General features: G+C 46.3%; 1 protein-coding gene across 6 annotated transcripts in view; it reads right to left on the reverse strand.

Annotated features, from left to right (window-relative positions):
- Positions 1-614: 614 nt before the first annotated feature.
- Positions 615-21,357, reverse strand: part of Dock4 (dedicator of cytokinesis 4) — a 381,158-nt gene continuing 360,415 nt past the window's right edge. For 3 of the 6 annotated variants that reach the window (XM_055624110.1, XM_055624080.1, XM_055624118.1), the window contains 11 exons: positions 18,019-18,195; positions 17,275-17,358; positions 15,594-15,713; positions 15,158-15,279; positions 14,716-14,836; positions 13,494-13,617; positions 13,230-13,339; positions 11,348-11,420; positions 9,551-9,664; positions 6,891-6,952; positions 615-3,173 (listed from right to left, as the gene is read on the reverse strand). In XM_055624110.1, coding sequence (XP_055480085.1) covers positions 2,751-3,173; positions 6,891-6,952; positions 9,551-9,664; positions 11,348-11,420; positions 13,230-13,339; positions 13,494-13,617; positions 14,716-14,836; positions 15,158-15,279; positions 15,594-15,713; positions 17,275-17,358; positions 18,019-18,195 — 1,530 coding nt within the window. In that variant the 3' untranslated portion in view covers positions 615-2,750. The remainder of the gene's footprint in view (positions 3,174-6,890; positions 6,953-9,550; positions 9,665-11,347; positions 11,421-13,229; positions 13,340-13,493; positions 13,618-14,715; positions 14,837-15,157; positions 15,280-15,593; positions 15,714-17,274; positions 17,359-18,018; positions 18,196-21,357) is intronic. The other 3 variants (XM_055624087.1, XM_055624102.1, XM_055624093.1) reach the window with 3 other exon arrangements.

Raw genomic sequence — 21,357 nt, forward strand, 5'->3', positions numbered from 1 at the left:
TATTGAGAAGCACTTGGGATACTGACAGTGAATAACCTTCAAATAGGTTTGTTTCATAGGGTGGCAGTTTATCATCGACTCACAAATGTAAACCTATCACAGCGTGGACACGAGTCATGAAATTAAAAGGCAGACTTTGGTTAACAGAAAACTTTGTATCAATGAATTTTATTCAGAGTTTATGAAATATATGCGCCATCAATGTGTAAAAAGGCAGGATAGAGAGCTGGCATCCAGATAGGACATGTCACAGCTGGCATGGGCAGCACCCAACCACTGCCTCTGTCTGCCTGATGCTTATCTGTTTTGTGTCCAGTTTTCTAATGCAGACAAACTTTGATGGCTTGATTTGCTAAATTGGCTCTGGTTAAGTTAATTAGTGTCCAGCTGCCCAGGTAAATGCTAGCTTCTCAACAGGATGGTAACTTACACCATTAACTTTTCAACCTCTGTTCTCTGTGGCATAGATGATCTGTGTTCAGAGTCCAGCAATAAAAATAGAAGCTATCAGAAAAGAAGTCTACAGATCACATGATTATAGACCAAGAGATTTACGAAGCTGCCTCTCTAAGCAAAGCCACACTGATGATCGGAATAAAGGCAGAAACATCAAGATTAATCTGGTAACTTTATTTAATATTTACCATTCAGCAGCAATCAACGTGAACACCTGAACTAACAGAATCTCTTGAAATGCTCTGCTATAAAGCTGCTTCGGAATACACTCACACGAAGTCAACTACTCACTGCCAAAAAAAGGCTTCAAGAGCAAATAACACTGTTTATTCTGTGCCCAAGCACTAGTCAAGAAATCTACTAAATTACACAGAAAAAGGAAATCAAAGAGGCTTTGTTATCTTATGTATGTCATCTTACTTAAAGATTTTACTTCTTTAAAGCAACAGAAACATAAAGCTTCCTACATACATGTGTGTGGGTCTGTATATATATATTTTAGGATGTGATTACAAACACAAAGTGTTATTATCAAATGCAAATGCTAGTTCAAGAAATTTCTAACTGCAAAACCTGCAAGGTACAAAGCTAAAATTCATATGTTCCTTTCCTCAATTATGAATACTTTCACTAAACATAAATATTTTTACATATATTAATTTTCTGACATTCAAAATTGTAAAGTCAATATGGCAGAATTATTGTTAAAAGCACATATGTACAAATATTTTCCATACATAAAGTATTTGGCATAATTATAACAATCATACTGCATCCACAGCTGTCTGCTTTTATTTTTACTTTTTTTTTTTTTTTTACACATAATGGGTATCTCTTATTAAAATTAACCAGTTATGTACAAAAATACTTGAACATTTATTATAGAAAACCTCTATAACCAGCCTCAACAGCATATACCTGCTGAATGGTTTCATTAAGAGAATATAAAAAAGTGGTCACTGCCTTCCAGGTAAGCTAGCAACAAAAACAAATACAACTAAACTAATATGAGCTTCCCAACAAAAGAGGGAAAATATTTAACAGCGTGGTTTAAAACACAGTCTCTACCTATTGTCAATTGAGTGTTATAAACAGTCAGTAAAAGAAAAAAAAAAAGGTAAAAGATACATTACTACCTACAAGGTGCTTTTCACCCTCCTAGAACTGCCACACCAGCGTGTCTATTCTATTTCCATCTAAGATGCTACACTGCTGTATCCATGCTAGAATGGTCCACAAGCCTCCTCCCCCAGCAAAAGGACCACAGACAGAGAAGCTCAGCTCTCCTCATAAGAAGGGAGAGTTGGAGGAATTCTTTATTTTACACACGCAGGCTTTTAATGCCCTCAACTTTTCAAAATCCTTTTACCATTCAATCATGTTAACATATTTTCACTAAGGTTTTTGTCTTCCTTCACACTTATTGATTTAATACTGCCCTGCATTGATTCCCGAATCCTTGTTAATGGGACCCAGTAATTTGTGCCTGTTTAATCCTTGGACATCTGCTCTTCATCAACGACACGTTTTATATAGGAGATCATCAAGTAAGGAAGCACAAAATTCAAGTAAACACTTCTCCTGGGGTCTTTTGTTTAATCTAGCTAATTGGGACTCCGAAAGCAAATTGCACCTTGAAAAGTAATACAGTAGATAGCATGTCGGGCACTTAAAGAATTAGCAACCGAGGCACAAAGCAGAGTTAAGAGTAGACAGCTGTCAGACCTCAAGGAAGGGTTTCTTTTAAAGAACGAAACAACTTCCTGTCTTAATCCTTGCAACCCTTAAGTACCTCATCCAACCGGCTGCTTTAACCTTTAATTCTGAGGGTGTGCGCTCAACATTCTGCTCCAAGGGGAGAGCCAAAGCCTTCATCTTCCTTAAGTCTTAAGAAAGGGCCACTGTGATCAGCTTCCTCAGAGTATCAAGTATTCAGAAAAAAGGTATACAACATTACCACGCATTCTATTGCCTGACAATATTGTACTGGTTTTTAAGACTAAACTACATTAAAAAAAAAAAGTGAACATGAACAGGTACAAAAGGAGTCTCTTCCACAATTTACCACTTTCAAATGAAAAACGTTTTAATGAGACTCAGCCATACTTCATGTGACACCTGGCGTCCTAGATCAGTAACTTTCAACATTGTGCAACATTGTATTAATAAGCAACTTTAATTCCATTCATTTAAGGAAAGGTCTGAGTAAGATATTAAAGTGCCTACACTAACGTCTTCTCGCCAGACTCCGCTTGTAAACGGCAGAGCCCACCGCGGGACCGTGGAAGCGCGGCTCAGAGCTGCGACACCTTGCGGGGCAGCGGCCTGGGCCTGGGGCTGGGCTCGGTCCTCCGGGCCCCGTTCTCCAGGAGGCTGGGCCGCGGGGCGGCGGGCTTGGGCGGCAGGGCGGGCGGCTCGGCGGCCGCGGGGATGGAGAGGCTGTGAGGTAGCGGGACCGGGCGCCGCAGAGTCCGCTCGTACACGCTGTAGGGCGGCGGCGTCTTGCTCTCCCTGCGCGCCGGCTCCTCCCCGCCCAGGCTGGCCGCGGGCGCGGGCAGCTCTCCGGCCTGGGCCTCGAAGCCCGAGGTTTCCGACGTGCTGCAGCGGCTCAGCGAGGAGATCCCGCTGCTGTAGCTGCCCGACAGGACCGGCGAGTTGGAGCTCAGTCCTGGGGAGCTGTACTCCACCGGAGACGGGGTGAAGGACTGCGCTGAGCCCTGCTCCCGCCGGGCGAGAAGAGAGGCAGATGTTAGAGAGGCTCCCGAGGACCCCAGCCCGGTTCCCACGGCTGCCTGCGCCTGCACAGCATGACCGATTGGTTCCTTATCGGATTTACAGGGAAATGTGTGGCCCAGGTGCACAGCGCAGCGACCACGGAGCCCACTGACAGCGGGTGCCACCAGCAAGCCCCAGAGAGGAGGTGTGGACACAGCAAGTGTGCCAATGCCTCTAACCTCCGGGCCTGAGGGAGGACGCATCATCTACACCACCCAGTCTATGGCGCTTTACGGTAGTCGGAGCTGAGTCAAAAAAACAAGTTTAAATGCAAACATTGCCATCTGCAGTCCTGAAAACGGCCCTCGGATAGCTACCAGACCTCCACCCCAGATCACCCAGTTCACCTCACTGCCTGCTAGAAGCGACAAGCTTGAGAGTAATCGGAAAGGGTTTGGAGGCCTCCCATCAGTCCTGACCAGTTGGACAACTTTCCAGTGGAGATTATTTTAAATTTATTTATGGTGTATACAATGTTCTGCCTGCATGTACACGTGCAGGCCAGAAGAGGGCACCAGATCTCATTTTAGATGGTCAGGAGCCACCATGTGGTTGCTTGGACCTCTGGAAGAGCAGCCCGCGCTCCTAACTTCTGAGCCATCTCTCCAGACCCCTGGAGAATTCTTGCACGGAGTCTTCCAGGAGCTCCAGACTCCAGAGCAAGAGCTGCAAACTATCAGTATTTGGACTCTTGCCTGAGACCTGAGCTATCTCATCTGCTGTGTTTTTAAAGAGCCTAATTTAGTTGCTAATTTTTAAAAATTGGGAAATTTCGACATAAAGCCCCAGATTTATGGTATCTCATAAGGCCCTAGACACTGTGCAGCCCACTTGTTCTCATCGTGATGAGCAGAAGCTGAGCGGGGCATGAACACTTGAGCAGGCTACCCGCCCAGTCCTCCACGCGGCACTGCGGCTAGCCTCCGTGGCTCTGCCTGCATCTGAGCCTGATCCCCCATCCCGTGTGCTAAGGACTTGTAAGGGATCCCAGGAGAAGCCATGCATAGGCTCTACTGGGAAATGCTGCCCAACGGACATACTCTCCGGGTAGAGTGCAGCCCTATTAGAACGTTTAACAGAAAATAAAAACCTCCATCAAATTTGCTTAGCCAGTACTTTCTAAACTTACGCGTGATAATAGATATTTCCTCTCTTGCATATCACCTAATGTCTTTAAATTCATGTTCTACAGTATACACATTGCTATCCGAGGTTAACGTTACCAGGGTCTCTGTGTGTGTGCATGTGAGCACACGTGTGCAGGTGCATGTGGAAGCTAGGGGTCAACCTTGGGGGTCACTGCTCAGAAGCCACCCACCATGTCTTTCTAGACTGGGTTTCCCCCTGGCTTGGAGCTGCCTGGCCGGTGAGCACCGCCCAGAACTGGGATGGCAGTGCATACAGCACATCTGGACAGGTAACGCACGCCACCACATCTGCCTTCTCACACCGGTTCAGGGGACTGGACGCGGGTCCTCACACTTTCAAGGCAAGCGCTTTACTGGCTGAGTCACTTCCCTAGCCCCTCGCCTCTCTTTTAAACAGAAATAATGCTGATAGCCACAAATCCCTTCATTTAATAGTACACCATCAAACATGGTGAATTGCGAGATCCAAATTTTCTAATCTTTTTTTTTTTTTTTTTTTTTTTTAAGAGACCTCAACTTCAGTATAAGACAGATACATTGAGGCCCCTGTAAAGGTCAATTCTAATGCATGGGGCCAGGGGGAGTACACCCCAAATTCTATCAGGGAAGATACTGAAGTGCATTCCAATTATAGGAAAGCTTTAAGCTTGGGAGTAGTATGCCCTCTACTGTAGGCTGGGAGTTACAGCACCAAATGTAAAATGCTCTCTCTCTCTCTCTCCCTCTCTCATCTTTCAAGCCCTGTTTATAAAGACAAATTTACATGTTTATAAAGACATGTTTACATGTTTACAAAGACACACTTACATGCATGTTTATAAAGACATGTTTACATGCCTCTGGGCCAGTATGAACACATGTAGGTCTCCTTTAGGACAGTACAGAGCAGCTTGCTCACTGGAGCTATTCTATAGCTACCTGAGCATTTTCCAGCAGGGCTTTCTGCATTCTTTAAGAATTTATCCTCTCTGTTACTTATTTCCGTATTCCTACTCTGAAAAAATGGAATTGCAAAGCCCAGAAGGGAATTCTGTCACAGTGTGTGTGTGTGGGGGGGGGGGCTTTCGAGGGGTTACAGCACAGAGATGTGGAAGGGCAAGGCTGCTTTCCTTTCTCACGGCAGGGTAAGGGCAAGCAACGGCTCCCAAAGCAAACACCATCATGTGGACATTATGATAACAGCTGCGCTGCAGAGTGACAGCAAAGCGAGAAAATGATTTGCACTTCCTGGTGAAATTTCACATCAGGAATTTTGGCAATGAAAACGAAGCCACACTTTTTGAGTTTTTGTTTGTTGTTTGTTTTGCCTTCCTATTTTGGTGTTGTTTCTGTTTCCATCAGCAACTATACTGAGCAGCACAGATGGGGTGGTCGCAGCCTGTCCTGGAGTGCTTTTGGAAACCAATTTGTCTTTTTATCTCAGCTCATGCTGTTTTATCAACACAAAGGACACAGGGTGTGGAAACCCGAGTCAGCCTGGTGCAAAGCCATCCGTCCTTACAACACCCACTCCAAACTCTTGTTTGCTTCTGGGGCTGTGAATCTAACACCAGCCTTCTCCAGCGTGCTCACAAGACTTGTAGCCAGTCCGACTGACTTTGGATAGAGGCTAAATATTACTGTTTATCTTCATGAGGGATTTGTATGTTTAGCGATGTGAAATAGCCTGTATTTATATGACATTTCAAGCACCAGAACTTTGAAGCTTCTAGTTCATTCTTCATAATGTTTGTTTTTTTTTTTTTTTCCATTTCCACCATCATGTATTCTATGACCAAGTATGAGTTTGTAAGGTGAGACATCTTTGGTGCAAAGTATTGAGAGAGAAAGTTGAGTTTCGCTTTTTGTAAATGGGTGAGGTTGGTGGTAACTCCCAAAAGCTTCCAGAAGAACATTTAGTACACCTTGGTTACTGGTGTTTTTCAGTCTAAGTGTACATACATATGTTTAACGTGCTTCTCATCAAAAGGCTAAATTCAAATGTCCCAGAGTTACACTGGGACTGGATGTTTTGTTCAGTAGATTGCTGACTATAATTTGCTAAGTTCTCATTCCCATTATTTGGAGAATTAATCTACTACTAAACAAATAATTGAAAACAACAGTAACAAGCCATGAGGGATGCATTCTTGGATAAAGCCCTCCAAAAGGGAAAGCAGGGCTGTTTTCTTACCCATTCCCCACTTCTTCCTTTCTTTCTTTTTTTTCTTCCTTCCTTCCTTCCTTCCATCCTTCCTTCCTTCCTTTCTCTCTCTTTTTTTGAAGCAGGTTTCTCTGTGTAGCCCTGGCTGTCCTGGCCTAGAACTCACAGATATCTGCCTGCCTCTGCCTCCCTGAGTGCTGGGATCACATGCATGCACCACCATGCCTGGCTATGCCCACCCTAACTTCTTGCTATGTTCTTTGTCTTTGGCTGTGAGAACGGAAGCACTTTTGATGTACTTGGGATGAAATTTTAAGGGAAAAGAAGCAGGGCCAATCTCTGGACCCAGTTTAAGGACAGGCTTGTACCTTCAATGGAGAGCGCCCAGCAGGTGACGGGGATACTGATGTCGTGTGTCTGGCTGGAGAAGCTGCAGATGGAGAGAGAACACGTTAATTGGAAAAATCGAAGAGCTGCAGATGAGACAGTACATAGGATCTCCTCAGCAGGGGAAGAGGACAGACCACATGACGCCTAACTGAACAGACCCCTCCTCATAGAGGACGCTGCCAGCAAGGCGCGGGCCAGTTAGTGAACAGTTACTGGGGCACACAGGATGCTTTCACGAGAATGGCATGACCCCAAACTGCTCCACTCTCCAGGGGCCTTTCTTTTCTTTTTGATCTATCTGTCAGTCTTTTACTGATAAGGCTTCCTAGTCAAAGCTAGCCCTGCACTCCAGCTGTATCTGTGGGTAACAATGAACTCCACGGTCTCCTGTGTGCTGAGGTACATGTTTGTGCTACCATGCTCGGCTCCAACATCCTCCCTCCATCCCTCTGGGCTGGGAGACAGCTGCGGCCATTGGCCTGAGCACTGATGGGAAGATCAAGGCCACACGGGCAGCCTAGAACAAGTCCATAGACATGTGAGGAAGCCTTCCCTTTCAGCCCATCTCCCAACATTCCCAGCCGACAGGAAGCTTGTCCAGGGCAGTGCAGAAGAGGAGCAGCTTCCCACTTCTTCTCTAATGTCTGTGCTTAGGTATGCCCTCAGTCCCTGGGTGGGTGGCCACCGTCATGACAGGTGAGAGAGATGTCTCCTTCTCCTGGGCTTTCAGGCCTGACCGCAGGGGCCCGGCATGTGTGGCAGTGCCGCTCCATGTGTGCTATGGATCAGACCTTTCTCTCTGCAGTGTGACTGCCCAGCATGAAAGCAGCCTGTGGCACAGTCGACAGGATGGGGCAAGCCACACTTCCCAGTTCCACACACAGTGATTCTGTGAGTTTTGTTCCTCTGTGATTACCTGCCACTCTTCCAGCCAGCACGCTGGTTCATAACTCAGAAAAACCCACAGGGAGACTGCGAGGAAGGAAGACAGACTGTTTCACAGCCCCACAACACTGACCACAGATGATGACATCAGGACAGACCATGAAAGCAATCAGCACAGAAGGGATAGTGGCCCCACCAGTCCACTTGGGAGGAAAAGGGTCACCTGGCTGTGCTGAACCCTAAGGCACTCACTACCACACCTAGGGTGGGGCCGCCTCAGCCTTGCATACCAGCAGACATGCCAGCTCCTAATACCAGGGTGAGTTTCATTCCCACATACTGTGAGTGCTGACTAGGAAGAAAACCAGGTGTGTGCAGAGAAAGCAGTCCCAATACGGGCTCGACATCTGCCACCACTGTGGCAGAGGTCACAGCCTCCTGTTGTACTTGACTCAGACTCAGGTAACAGGATGACCCTTGTTCCTAGTGCTTTTGTCTGGGAAGGACTTTCTACATGCCTAACATAGGATCATCAGCATCCTCTTTGTCAAGCTGGAATGGTCCCAGGAGCCCACCTAGTACCAACAATATTTATTCCTTAGTAAGGACTATCCACCTTATTGTCCCTTAAAAATACCTCTCAAGTTTCCGTACACAGACCACAGCCAGGCCTTTAAACTAGAGACTGCCTGCATGAATGTGTATCAGGAAGGAAACAAATGATTTGGCTGAAAAGTCCTCATTCCCACAGCCAGACTGATAGACTAATGCAGGTGACCAATAAAATTAGTTATCCCTCGTTCTGCTTAAACATCTCATGTGCCCTGCAGAAACTACTCAAAGGATGAGAAGCTACAATATAGCAAGGGAAGCAGGGATGCGCACTCTCGGGAAAGCTGTGAAGGAAACAGCACCACATTCTCTGTGGTTCCCAGGTCAGCCGTGACGGTGACGCTCCAGGAGACATCAGTAAGTGCCGACACGATGTGGCTACTGGAAAAGGCTGTCGGTTAAAGCAGGACGTGTCTGAAAACTGCCCCACACGCAGGTCACCAAGCACATGGTGTGTTCAGAAGGAAAACCCCAATGGAAAGTCCCAGAGTCACTCCCACCTCTGTCTGCTCCTCTCTGAGACCCAGGGCTAGGCTGGAAGTTGCCCAATCGTTTTCAGCACCCAGATGCTAACAGGCAGAGGAACCGCACAAACAGTTTTGGTAAAATTCTGGTTCCAGCCTCCTTTCAGGAATCTAATCTTCTGGCTCATAAGACCTGAGGTTGTTCCTTAGGATATGCTTCGTGAGCCATAGTTACAAGAGGTTCAGGCCGCTGTGTCAGCCATCCCACCCCTGGACACAGAGCCCTCAGCCCAGCAGATAACTCAGGATAAGTCACTGTGAGTAGGTTCTTAATTTGGGTCAGATGAAACACTAGAGTCATTGTTGAAGATTACAGAAAGCAGGTGAGTTAGCAGAGACCTGAGCAGGCGAGGCAAAGAGGAAGTGCGAGCAGCCCACAGAGGAAGAAGATGGCATGGTCAGAGCCTCCCTGAGGAGTGTATTAGGAAGGGACTGTTGTCTGACAGTTTGGCAAAGGTGTAGGGAAGCAGAAGAGCACTGGAAGTGAATCGTGTTGCCAGCAAGACTTTTACCTCAGAAACCAGATGCCTACCTTTCTTTGAGGAATTCAGGGCGAGCTGAAATACTTAGTATACTTATTTTATGAAAGTAATTGTTCAAACGCTTCAAATACCCACCAGTCTGTGTGGGCCTTGGAGGGACAGGGGGAGAGATAAGTTTCCCACTGTCCGACATGTTCTTGGCTTCCTTCCCACTGTCCAGGCTCCAGCTGCTAGGGGTGGGATTCACAGCTGGAAGGGAACAACACAGCTAAAAACACAAGATCCAGCTTTGCCTTTCAAATGCTTGTGAAAATTAGGAGAAAGTCAGAATTATCCAGAATGAAAAAAGAAGTCAACTGGATTTCACCTTAATCCCCAAACAAGCTGGAAACATCCAGAACACTAACCCTCTCTCTAATTGGTCACCTAACAGAGCTGACATTTAATTAGTTAACAGCATGTCTCTGTACTTCCCTCAAGCTGTCAAACAGGACTACGGATCTCTATGCCAGAGAGTGGCAACCTGCTGAGAATTACAAATGTGTTTAGATGCTGAAAAACAGATGGAAAATATAGTCATCAGTCTATTTGTAGAAATTTCTGGACAAGTGGCATCTAATGGAAGCAAAGGGCATGGGCACGGTTCCCCTGTGATGCGGAAGTACCAGGGACAGGGCTGAGGGGGCCAGGCCACCTCGCTGACCAGTGCTGTCGGGAAAGAGCTCTTCCCAAATGGAGGGGTGACACCAAGGCCTGAGAAACCAAGTTGGCCTGCTGACACCATTATTCTTATTCTGCTCCCTGAATCAAGATGTAGGAATGTGGAGAGCCCTGCTCGGAAGCAGGGCAGGTTGTTGTGAACACTCCCTGCAGTGAAGCTTCCAATGGTAAATCAGTCTCCCGCCGCCGTCCTGCGCATACTGCCACCCAATGGCCACAGCGAGGACTGCCACATTTTATTCCTCAAAATTACGGCTTTGATTTCACGGGGTAGGGTTATTTTTAGATGTATTTTTTCCTCTATCTCTTTTGTATTTGCTCTGTGGCTTTCTTTAGTAAAGTGGGCAAAAGTAAGCGCACATTCCTAGTTTTTCCCTGTGAAGATCAATGCTTGACTTACAACATTAAAGCTAATGCCATGCTTTAAGATAATTTTGGCTAGGTCCTCACTAATTTTCGTCTCCCGTTGGGAAGTTTTAATGTTAATGTATCAGTGTACCAAGATGGTAATACAGCCTGGTTTTTAATGGCGGCAATTAAAGCGAGCTTTGCTGGGGCACTTCATTAGTGAGCCTTGATTCATTGGCCTGTGAGACTGCTATTCTTGAGGCCTGACCCTGACAGGCAGATGGGTGAGTTCCTGCAAGTCCCCGCACCCACGGCTGAGGAAGCGGCGTTTAATCTGCTCTTGCTCTTCTGTGTGCTGCTACCTGGCTTCTCACCAGCACGCATGCATTTGGCTCTTACTCATGTGTACATGACCCTGAGGAGGGGCACGCTCCACTGTGCACTGGCCTGCAACGCTTGCACGGTGTCTAATTGCACAACGGCCTCTCTGAGTCACCACCAACAAACTGGCTGAATGAGCTCTGTGAGGGGACCATGAATGGGGACTGGGAAATCAAGCTGAGGAGAGCTTCTTTCATCGAGTGAACTAGGGGCCCAATCGGCAGCTTTGCTTCAGGAGGAGCAGGCTTTGCCGGGGCTCACCAACAGGAGCCATTACACAAAAGAGTTCCCCACTTGCTCAGACTCTGCCCTTAGCAGTTTATGGAGAATGGATCATGAAAAAGTGTCTTTCACCAACACCCTAAAGACCACACTTGTCCTGATCATTAAGAGCCCTACCTGCCACATGGCACACGGAGGACTGGAGGGAATGAGGACATGACAAACCCTGACAGGACTGACGAGGGGCTGGGTAATACCTACCTTTCTCAGGTGCAGAGAGGTTGGGATCGCTGCGAGGCAAGGCCCCATCTCCAATGTGATTAAACAGCACCCTCTGGGAAGGGAGAGAAGTCCATGGTTATGACGGGCTGTAAGGGCTGATGCCTTTTAGAGAATGGTATGGTTATCTCCTTATGAAAATTTTTGCTCAAAATATCTTCTATATGGTATAATGAAGCCAGGAACAGATAATTAAACTATATTTAAGGAGAAAGGGGGAACAAGAGCCTTAAGTTTTCTGAAAGAAGCATAGTAAAGGAAAATGTGCTTCATATTAAATATAAATAGTAAATAATTACTCATAATAAACACAGGGAAAGTGAATAGTATTTCTTAGTTAGGTATGGTGTTCTTTACAAGTGTATAGTTCTAGACTGATACTATGACATATGAATAAATATTAGAGGAGAAATATTAGTTAAAACTACTTTATAGACAAAAGTATTGTCTATATCCTATAGTAGGCAAAAAAGGAGCTGCTGAATATTCTACCACTTTTAACCTACAGAAACACTGATTTTACATGGCTCTACCCAATTCATGAAAAGAGTAAGTAGACACCTACAGCATTATATAATATTGCAATTTTGGTGACATATACATGGCTTCAAATTTTACCCAAGGCAAATAACTTGGGAATAATCAAGGAACCCCTCAGAGTTTCCCAAGCCGGCACGTGTTCTCTTAGAGCAGATGAAACAAACTATGAAGTCCCCTTGCAATGCCAGTGACAACGGGAAATAAAATTGGTTAGCTGGTTCAGCCAAACGCACTCAGAAATCATTTCTGCAAGACATCAGTGCTGCGCAGAGGAGGGTTCCTGGGCCTTTCGGGAAGATCACACAATCAGCAAAGATAAACCAATCAAGCCAAATCCCACTCGCTCTCATCCAATTCCAGATGCAGCTACAGACTTCTGCCAGGATGGTGTAGAAAAACAGAGAAATTAGCTGGAGCAGAAATAGTTTTCTCTGCTCTTAAAATTAGTCCCAAATAAACTGTAAAACTCAGGAATACAACATGAGTCTTCAACTTTGTACCCACCCTTCAATGTACACAAGTCACTCCTGGATTGAGCCTGTGGCCCTGAGCTCACCCAGCTTGAGAGGACTCATTCTAAAGTGAGGCTTGAGTGACAGGCCACATTCCCTAGCTCCTACCAGGGGCTTAGAGGCAGCTCCGGGACAGGGCCCCTTTCCTGGTAATTCATAGGAGAAGAATGGCAAAGGCAAAGGGCTTGCTCCTGTTCTCTAAAGGAAATGAATCAGCTGTAGCTATCCTCAACACCTACTGGGAAACAGAGGCTTCTGCTAACTTAGGAGGCTCCTCCCTCCCCAGACCTCTGCTCCATACACATGCAAACACACACACAGATGGTTCATTCATGAGCTCCCCTTGGAATGTTGCTGTGGCAGCATAGAACCAGGCTGAGGTCGGGAGGACCCAGATATTCTCTTGACCCGATATCCCTCTAGAGTACTGGTCCACATACCGAGGGTCGCAACCCTACTGGGAGAAGCATCAGCACCCCTGCTCAAACTGTGGTCCCCGGATCTGTTGAGGGTCACGTCACGTATGCTGCAATTCAGATCTTTGCATTACGATTCATAACAGCAGCAACATTACAGTTATGAAGTAGCAATGAAATAATTTTATGGTTGGGGCCACCTCAACAGGAGGATGTCTATTAAAGGGTCGCAGCATTAGGAAGGCTGAGAACCACTGCCCCCATCAGTGGGCTGACTCTTCTCCCAGCTGGCCTTGACACTGGTTGCTTTTGGCAGCTACTGGGCGCTTCTGCAGAGATTCATAAACAATCCCACACGTTCCCATTTTCTAGCTTCTGATTCACCCACGGGAGTACCTGGGAAGGCTCCACGGGTGTTGGATAAATGGCACTGCATGGTCTATCTCTTGGGGACAGGCAAGAGTTTTCTCTGGAATGTTTGTGTTTGTCAGACAACAAAGGAGAAGCTGGGAAAAGAAGCAGAGACATTATCAGCGAGGCTGCCGCATGGGTCCTGCTCAGAGGCGCGAGGGGCAGCTGCCTGCAGCGTGCACACGGGAAGCCACCGTACCCGGGTCCCGGAGGGGGCTCTGGTCACCACAGTCCCGACCCTGCACTAACCTCTGGCACTGGACGGAGCAGAACTCGTCACATTAGGTGAAGCAGAGTGAGTGGAACTGAGGCTTGAGGTAGATGGGCTGGGCTGGAAAGACAGGGGGCTACTGTCACACACGGCCGGGAGCTTCTGTTCATAACGTCATTTGAAACAAAACACCAACATTTATTTTATTTTTTTTTCAAATTAGCAAAATGAAAAACAAAACCCTAAAGGCCATTTGGAAACAGAGCAAAGCCTCATTAGCTCGGAGCGACAATCAAGCTTGCCTGCAGTAATCAGGCCCCGAGACTCCTCGGCTGCTGTGATTCCAGGAACACACACAGGTTAATTTCAGCCCTGTCCTCTGACTCTGCACCCTGGCCGCCTGCAGTATAAAGAGAAACACTTCTAGCCCTGCGCACACAGACAGAACACGCTCCTTGCTTCACAGCTGTTGACAGGCTGCGCATGCCTGTGCATGGCTGTGCTGTGGTGTGCAATTGCAGGTCGGAGAACCTTCAGAGGACCTAGAGAAGTCAGTCCTCTCCTTTCCTAGGTGGGCCGTCATGCTCGGTGGCAAGTGCATTAGCCGTGAAGCCACCTTGCTGGCCCAGAGGAGCATCTCTAGAAGGCACACAATCTGCCTTCTTCTTCTCTTCAAAACTGTCCAAAGCATGCAACAGGAATCTCACTGTGGCCAGTTCCAAAGGCAGTGATTGGAAACTCAGCTCTATTTTACTATCCTAGGATACAATGTTTTATGAATCCCATGAGCTCTAGAATACCTTTTAAAAACTGTAATTTTCTTCCACTGTTTTAGTTATAGAAGTTTTTCTGATTCAAGTGTACAGATTTCATAATGGGCCTCATGCCTCAAGGGAACACAGAGAGAGCCACTTGGGAGCACTAAGAGGCAGCTAGTGTGTGCAAACGTGCTCCAGGACCCAGAATCCAGGACCCGGGAGGCAGACAGCTGCCAAGGTCAATCCGAAAGCTTGGCCTGGGCAGCTGGCCTGGGCTTTCCTATTGCTCGCTTGTACTTTCTTAAGGCGATGGGCATTTCAGAGAGAAACATCTTTGTGGATTCCAGAGGTCAACAAAGCAGTAGTGATAGCTTCTAAAAGCTTGGTCCTTAGGTCAAGTTCTCAATGAAGGTCTGTTGGCGAGCCCAACAGAGAGGACAGACACTCTTGTGACGCAGATAGACAAGGAACCGACAATGCAGACAAGAAGCTAAGAAGGTACCTGCATGTTGAAGACTTCGTCGGAGCTCTCTGACTGGCCTGTGATGTTGCTTACTTCAGCAGAGGCCTGTGAGGACAGCGAGGACGAGGAGTACCGGTTGACAGCTGGGTAACTCAACGGGCTGTTTCAGGGGAAAGCGGCCGTTAACTCAGTCTTGGAACTGCATTTTATCACATGCCGATACGGCATGAAACCAAAGGGAGAAAGACACGTCCCATTTTGTTGCCTCTTGTTTGCCTCAATATAATTGAATGTTTTGAGTTTGTTTATTTCTCATGCTGTTGCTGTTTTAGCAGTGGCAGATGTCTGCAGCTGCCTCGTGGCTTAATTATTTCATTAAGAAATAGAGACTCTGACAAATTGTACCATAAAGAACGAGAGAACCATTCTGGATCATCTTGCGGGACTGGCAAATTGTAAGGTAATTCAGAATATGACATACCTGCGTCTCGGAATTACCCTGGTGCCATCTGGACTCATGGAAGCCGGGGCTGAGTTTCTACACACACGAGGGCTCCCATTAGGAAAATGGACAGGACTGGCCTGGATACACGCCGGGAACTCCTGAAGAGGAGGTAGAGCACACATTTGATTAGAGCAACTGATCTAGGAGGAGCTTCATGAAGACACCATTAAGTCTTCGCACAGGGGACAGTTACAAATGCCAGCACTGCTAAGTCTTCAGAAGTTGACATTTTGCTGTTGTTGTTTTGCTTTCAAAAAGGGTAAATCCGGCAGAGCAGGAGCCAACGGTACTAGAAGCTCCCCGGCAAATGCTGCAGTGTGGCGGAAGAACCAAAAGATGTCACTATTGGATACTTCATCATAGACACAAAAAGCACGGGCAGCAGTCAGATCGCCCCATCTTCAGCACACACCTGTATCCCGAAGCTTGATTTCATCACGAAGAACTGGTCCACCAGTTTTTTGTGAAGGGGTCTCATGTCTTGAGGTACAAACTTCTCATGCACGGCCAGCCCGAATTCCAGAATCTGTGCCTTGATAACAACAACACAAGGAAAAGCTCACATCAGCGACTACTTCGGAGCTTGCTGGGCACCGCACATTATTGCTGACCTTATACATTGGCGACATTGGGAACAAGGTAGCTCTGCAGGAGAGGGGCAGGGCCAGAGAAGCCCCACACACAGTGAGCAACAAACGGGGATTTGAATTTGGGTCTGCCTGACTCCCCAGACTTGACTTTCCTACTTCACTTTCCCCAAGCTCCTTTCCTGTGCATCTCGTATCTTTAATAACCCTCTCTAGTGGCTCTGTGTCCCTGGCCCCCCTCAGCCCCTTCCTAGGGTGTGCAGAGAGTGGGGCAGAAGCTGTTTCCTGTTTGGAGGGTCAAATAAGTCTTTTTCATGATGGCACCCTCTCTCCAGCATCAGCCTCCCAACCCCACAAGATTCTCAAAAATTTCTATGGGGAAAAAAAAAAAAAAAACCAAAATAAAATAACAACAGCAACAGAACCTATGTAGGAACTTTGTAGTAGTTGTGCTTTGGTTTTCTGTTAAAATACTATTCATGTTTACTCACTGTAATATAACAAGTGAGAGGAGATGCTCAGTGATGCTCAAAGCGTTTCTATGACGCCGACCACGGCCAACATCTTTGTGCGATCCTGCGTCTGTATCCCAGCTAGTCACGCTGGGAACTCATCTCGCTCTAGTTTTCTTCTTTTGCAGGTCAAAGTCCTTTCCAACCCTGAACTAGTCTTTGCCCTGATCCACAAACTCGTCTCTCCCGCTGTGTGATTTTTTTCATGGATAGTATCTATAAGCATAAATGAGCTATAACCCGCCACAACCCCATTGTCTCTTAGTCTAAAAACATGCTTTATTTATAACTTCATATTATCAGGTTGGAAGTGATGTCTGTCCCATTCTGACATTCATACTCTACTTGCCATGGGGACAAAATTACTTCCGGTTTAACCCAGATTGCCAACTATGCTTCCCAACTCAGGGGTTTGCAAACCCTTTTAAGGCAGCTATCAACAGGGGCAGAACCAGCGACAGAACACTTACTCGTGCCCTCAGTTCTTGATGGCACCAAATAAAAATAAACTCTGTGGCTCTGAAGTGGAAAATGATGAGTATACCTAGTTTGTCCACACAATACGACCTCTAGGCTTTGTCTGCAAGTCAGAACACTGCGGCAGGGCAAAACCTACTGATTGCCTACTCCTTACTATGGTGCTTACGTAACAATCACATTCATTCATGTGCTTAATCAAGATCTTGAGATGGCCTGAGTTTATATGAGCATGAAATTTTGAGTGACAAGTTAGCAATAAGTCTGCAGGATGACTTAGGAAGGGGCATTCAAAGAGACCATATGGAATGGTACTTATAGGGATAACGTGTTAAGTTTGTTCTTGGATCCAAGTGGGAATAAAGAGCAGAACTTAGCCAGCTGGGATACAGTACAGGAGAATCTGACAACTCGATTGCCACCTCAGTTGCGCTGTTCATGCAAATGCCTATAGGGCAGTGTTTGTTGAGGACGCATTGAGCTAAGCAAGCTAGAGTGACTGCTTCTGCTGACCTACCTGCTCAAGCATCAGCTCCCTTAACCGTGAGATCTTCTCCCCATCTTCAGGATGACTTAAAATATAATCTTTGACAAAGAATGCCTAGGAAGAGAAGGGAGAGTCAGACTGCCCTGGAAGAGTTACCATGGGAATGAAAGGCACAGTTAACTTTTTTCCTAAGGCTTGGCATATGTAGAGAAATGGCATGATTATGAAACTTGTTTGGGGACACATGGAGTGATGGCTAACTGTGGGCAGCTGGCCACAGGCAACATTCAGAGAGTCAGAGCTTAGACACTAAGCATCTCTGGTAAAATAAAAAGCAGACCCAAGTCAATAAGCTATACTCATTATAATTCTAATATAAGGTGTCTTAAGATTCAATGTGGCCAAGATGGCCTTCCAGCTTACAATAAGAAACAGATGAAAAGCCCACTGAGGGGTCACAAACAAAGACTCTCCCCACAGACCTCTTTGATCAGGCAAATTGTTTTGGCCGACGTTTGCTAATCACTTCTGATTCCTTGCTACACTTATTTTTCCCAGCACAATTACACATACTCCAACGACCTCATCACCAAGACCGAATGCATGGGCCACACAAACGTCTGGGTATACGTGTGTTCTGGTTTACAAAGGACTGCATTTAGACTGGCTGGAGCCACCTGGTCCCTGATTGTGGGCCCGTATTTGCACAAACAGATTTATAAAGCCCAGACATCTCCACTGGGGAGTTCTTGTCCCGCCGTCCTCAGCGCTCACCTCCTGGTACCTGGAGACACCCCCATTCACTGCGGCATCGATGACCCCATTGAGGCACATGGTCAGGGGGTTGATGTTCTGCATCTGCCGTGTCTGACACTGGCTGATCAGCGTCTTTAGCTGCTGATTCTTGTTCTCCAACACCTCGATGGCGTTTTCCAGAGGGCTCATTTCTACCTGAAACACAAAGGAGCGCAGATAGCTAATGACTTCCGTGGTGCTCAAAGCCAAAGGTGCAGAGAGAGAGAGAGAGAGAGAGAGAGAGATAGCAGCTTATATCCACCTTCTCAATCGTGCATAGTGGCTCCCTTCAGTATCTCTTCCGGGAGCAATTCCACAGCACAGAAAGGGATCAGGTGGAAGTCAAGTTACCAGCCCATCAGCAAGATGAAAAAATGGCAGTTAATTATATCAGTTGGTGGAAGTGTGGTCTGGGAAACCAGGAACTGTCCATTCCATAACAGCCCGGCAATAAGCATCCCACGTTTCTGTGTCCTTTTGGGCGGACCCCAAATAATGAGTGTTGTACCCCTCTAGGTATTTTGATGCAAAGCAGCATGGAAAAATACAGAGATCCATTAGAGGATCTCCGGGTGTCAAAGAGCTTTAAGACCCTTTGGAGAGAGGGGACACGTGCCCATGCAGAGAACAACACCAGATGGAGGAGCAGGATGGCACGCAGTGGGAGGTCCAGGAAACAAGATAATCATGCACATTCCAGGATCTATTTCTCGGTACACAGCCAAACAGAACCATAATGACTTACTAGGTTGGTACAGGGGATCTAATTGTGACTGTGATGGAAGCGTTTTCCCAATATATGGCATTGTGCCGTTAATGTCACTGACATTCTCTCTGAAGAGGAGGACTGCAACCTGTTAGCAATGAAGCAGTTCAGGCTTACAGGAAGTAAGAGCTTGTTCTTTCAGTTAGAGAAGCAAATTAGAACAGAAGGCCACTTACACCATCTTAAAGCGAAACTGAAGAATCTCAGACTAGCCCAGCTGTATGAGACTTAAGAACACGTATTTATCAAAGATAATCTAAAGGGAAGGGAAGCCGGAACACATGACAAAACAATTTCAATGTGCATGATTGGCGAAGAACCCATTCACAGAAGGGAAAAGACTTCAAAACCAGAAAGAAAAAAAAAAGAAAAAAGAAAAGAACTCAGAAAAACTGGTCAAAAGACTGAAACAGCAGTTTCAGAGAGGAGTAAATTTAAATGGCTGGTGAATATGGCCTCATCTGTGAGAAAGCATGAAGAATAACATCATAGTGACATACTACGAAATGCCCCCTTGAATGCTAAGTAAGTGTGGCAGTAGCAAAAGAGAGTGGAAATCTGAGCCCCTCAGGCCCTTTGCTGCCGCTAGAAGCTCAAACGGCCTCATTATCTTCGGAAAATAGTTGCAGGAACTATCATCTATCTTCTCATGTAAATTACATACAATGTTATTCACAGCTTTAGCTATCTCATGGTCAGAAAGTCTATTTCTAGGCACACACCTAAAAACAAATGGAGCTGGACATGTATGTATATGTGCAGCTACCATGAACCTTGTTTGTAACTGTTCCCCTAAATCAGTGTGTTTATAAGAAAAGGCGTAATATACTGTGGTCTGTTTACACAGTGGAAGAATATACAGTAATGGGACACATTCTTGTCAGCCTTAGTAAATGGGAAAATATCACAAACAGCAGTGAGGGAATGAAACAAGTCTTAACAGAGTACACAATCAAGCAAAGCTAAGTGGACTGGGTTAGTAGGTGAAAACCAAGCAAGGAAATGCACGCCACAGACGCCAGATTCCTCTGGAGTAGACGCAGGGAAGCGCCTTTGTAACGGGAGGGGCATAAGCGCTACCAGCAGTGATGGACCCTGTAAACAGCGTGTGCTACTACACCTTTGTTTATACGGGCCAAAGCCACAGCATAAAGCAAAGCCTGAGCCTATGTCACTGCAAGTTAGAAAGTAAGCCATCTTCAGAACACAGGACAGAGTGGGGGCCACAGCTCTCAGGCTTCCTCACACTGCAGCCCTTTAGCGCAGTTCCTCAGGATGTGGTGACAAGGAAGATTCTTTTCCTTGATACTTCATAGCCGCAATTTTGCTACTGTTATGAATCATAAAGTAAATATCTGTATTGTCAAATGGTCTTAGCTGATCCCCAAGGGGGTTGTGGCCCACAGGCTGGGAATCACTGTTGGGGCTGTGGATGGGGAAGAGCTGAGGATGAAAGGACGAATAGTCATAGGAGGAAGAACTAAAGATCACTCACTCCACAGCTGCGAACAACGAGCCCTGTTAGACGCACTTAAAGGTGGTTACAAGGAATTTACAGTTTGATTTTACATCAATAAAATAAAAAAGAATCCACCTTCACTTTTACAGACTCTAATACTCTTGATACAATAATTCTGTGAACATCACATAAGAAGATATAATAAACACATGTAAAATACAAGAACTCCAGAGAATATTTCCAATATGTAACTTTAGACAAAGTATAAATAATTCACCATGTTGGAGAGAACTGAACATGGGGAAGGAATGGACTAGTCACAAAAGAACCAAAATGAGTAAATTAACCCGTGAGAACAAATCTTCACCAGCCCTCAGCAAACACAGGTAAGTGATCGCAAGCTGCCATGTTTCCTTGTCAGACCAGAAAGCAAGGAAGGGGTCTGGGAGGACAATGCCGAGCAGCTGGGCTGGGGTCCAGCCACCCCCCTTCCTGAGGATGGGCCTTTGCGGAGAACTGACCTGGAAACAGGTGGCCAGGTCATCTCTCCTGGTTGAAGAAACTTTCCTTCCTTCACGTAAATGGGCTAAGCAGAGCTGCTGTGAGGAACAGATAAAATCTGTGGAGGCCTGCGGTGGGAAGCCAGCAGCGGGACTTCTTAGGAGACAAGCCCAGACTCCAGGACAGTGTCCCAGAGGTTTCCAGCTAACCCTCTGTGGCATGACAGGCAGTGTGTCCCGATTACACTTTAAAGTGCGGGGCCCTGTGAACCCCGTTTATAGCATTCATGTTATTCTAAACTGTTGCCAGTGCTGTGAGACAGAAACAGCTCTGTTGACAAGGAAAAAAGACACACAGTGCAGCCCAATGCAATCATAAAGCACCTGAAAGGAAGTAATAAAATCAAGAGGAATCATTTAATGATGAGAGCCGCCATGGAGTAACACAGAACAAATACACTTCACTCTATGACCTCGTATTATTACTAGTAATAATAGTAAAACCCAATCAGACACAATCCAGCAGCCTGCTTGTTCCTCCCACAGGGTGCTAAGGATTTACCTCCTTTTGAACAGACCATTTTATTTCCTTT

Source organism: Psammomys obesus, unplaced genomic scaffold (genome assembly GCF_907164565.1).
Source record: "Psammomys obesus unplaced genomic scaffold, mPsaObe1.curated_primary_1811, whole genome shotgun sequence".
Lineage (NCBI taxonomy): Eukaryota > Metazoa > Chordata > Mammalia > Rodentia > Muridae > Psammomys > Psammomys obesus.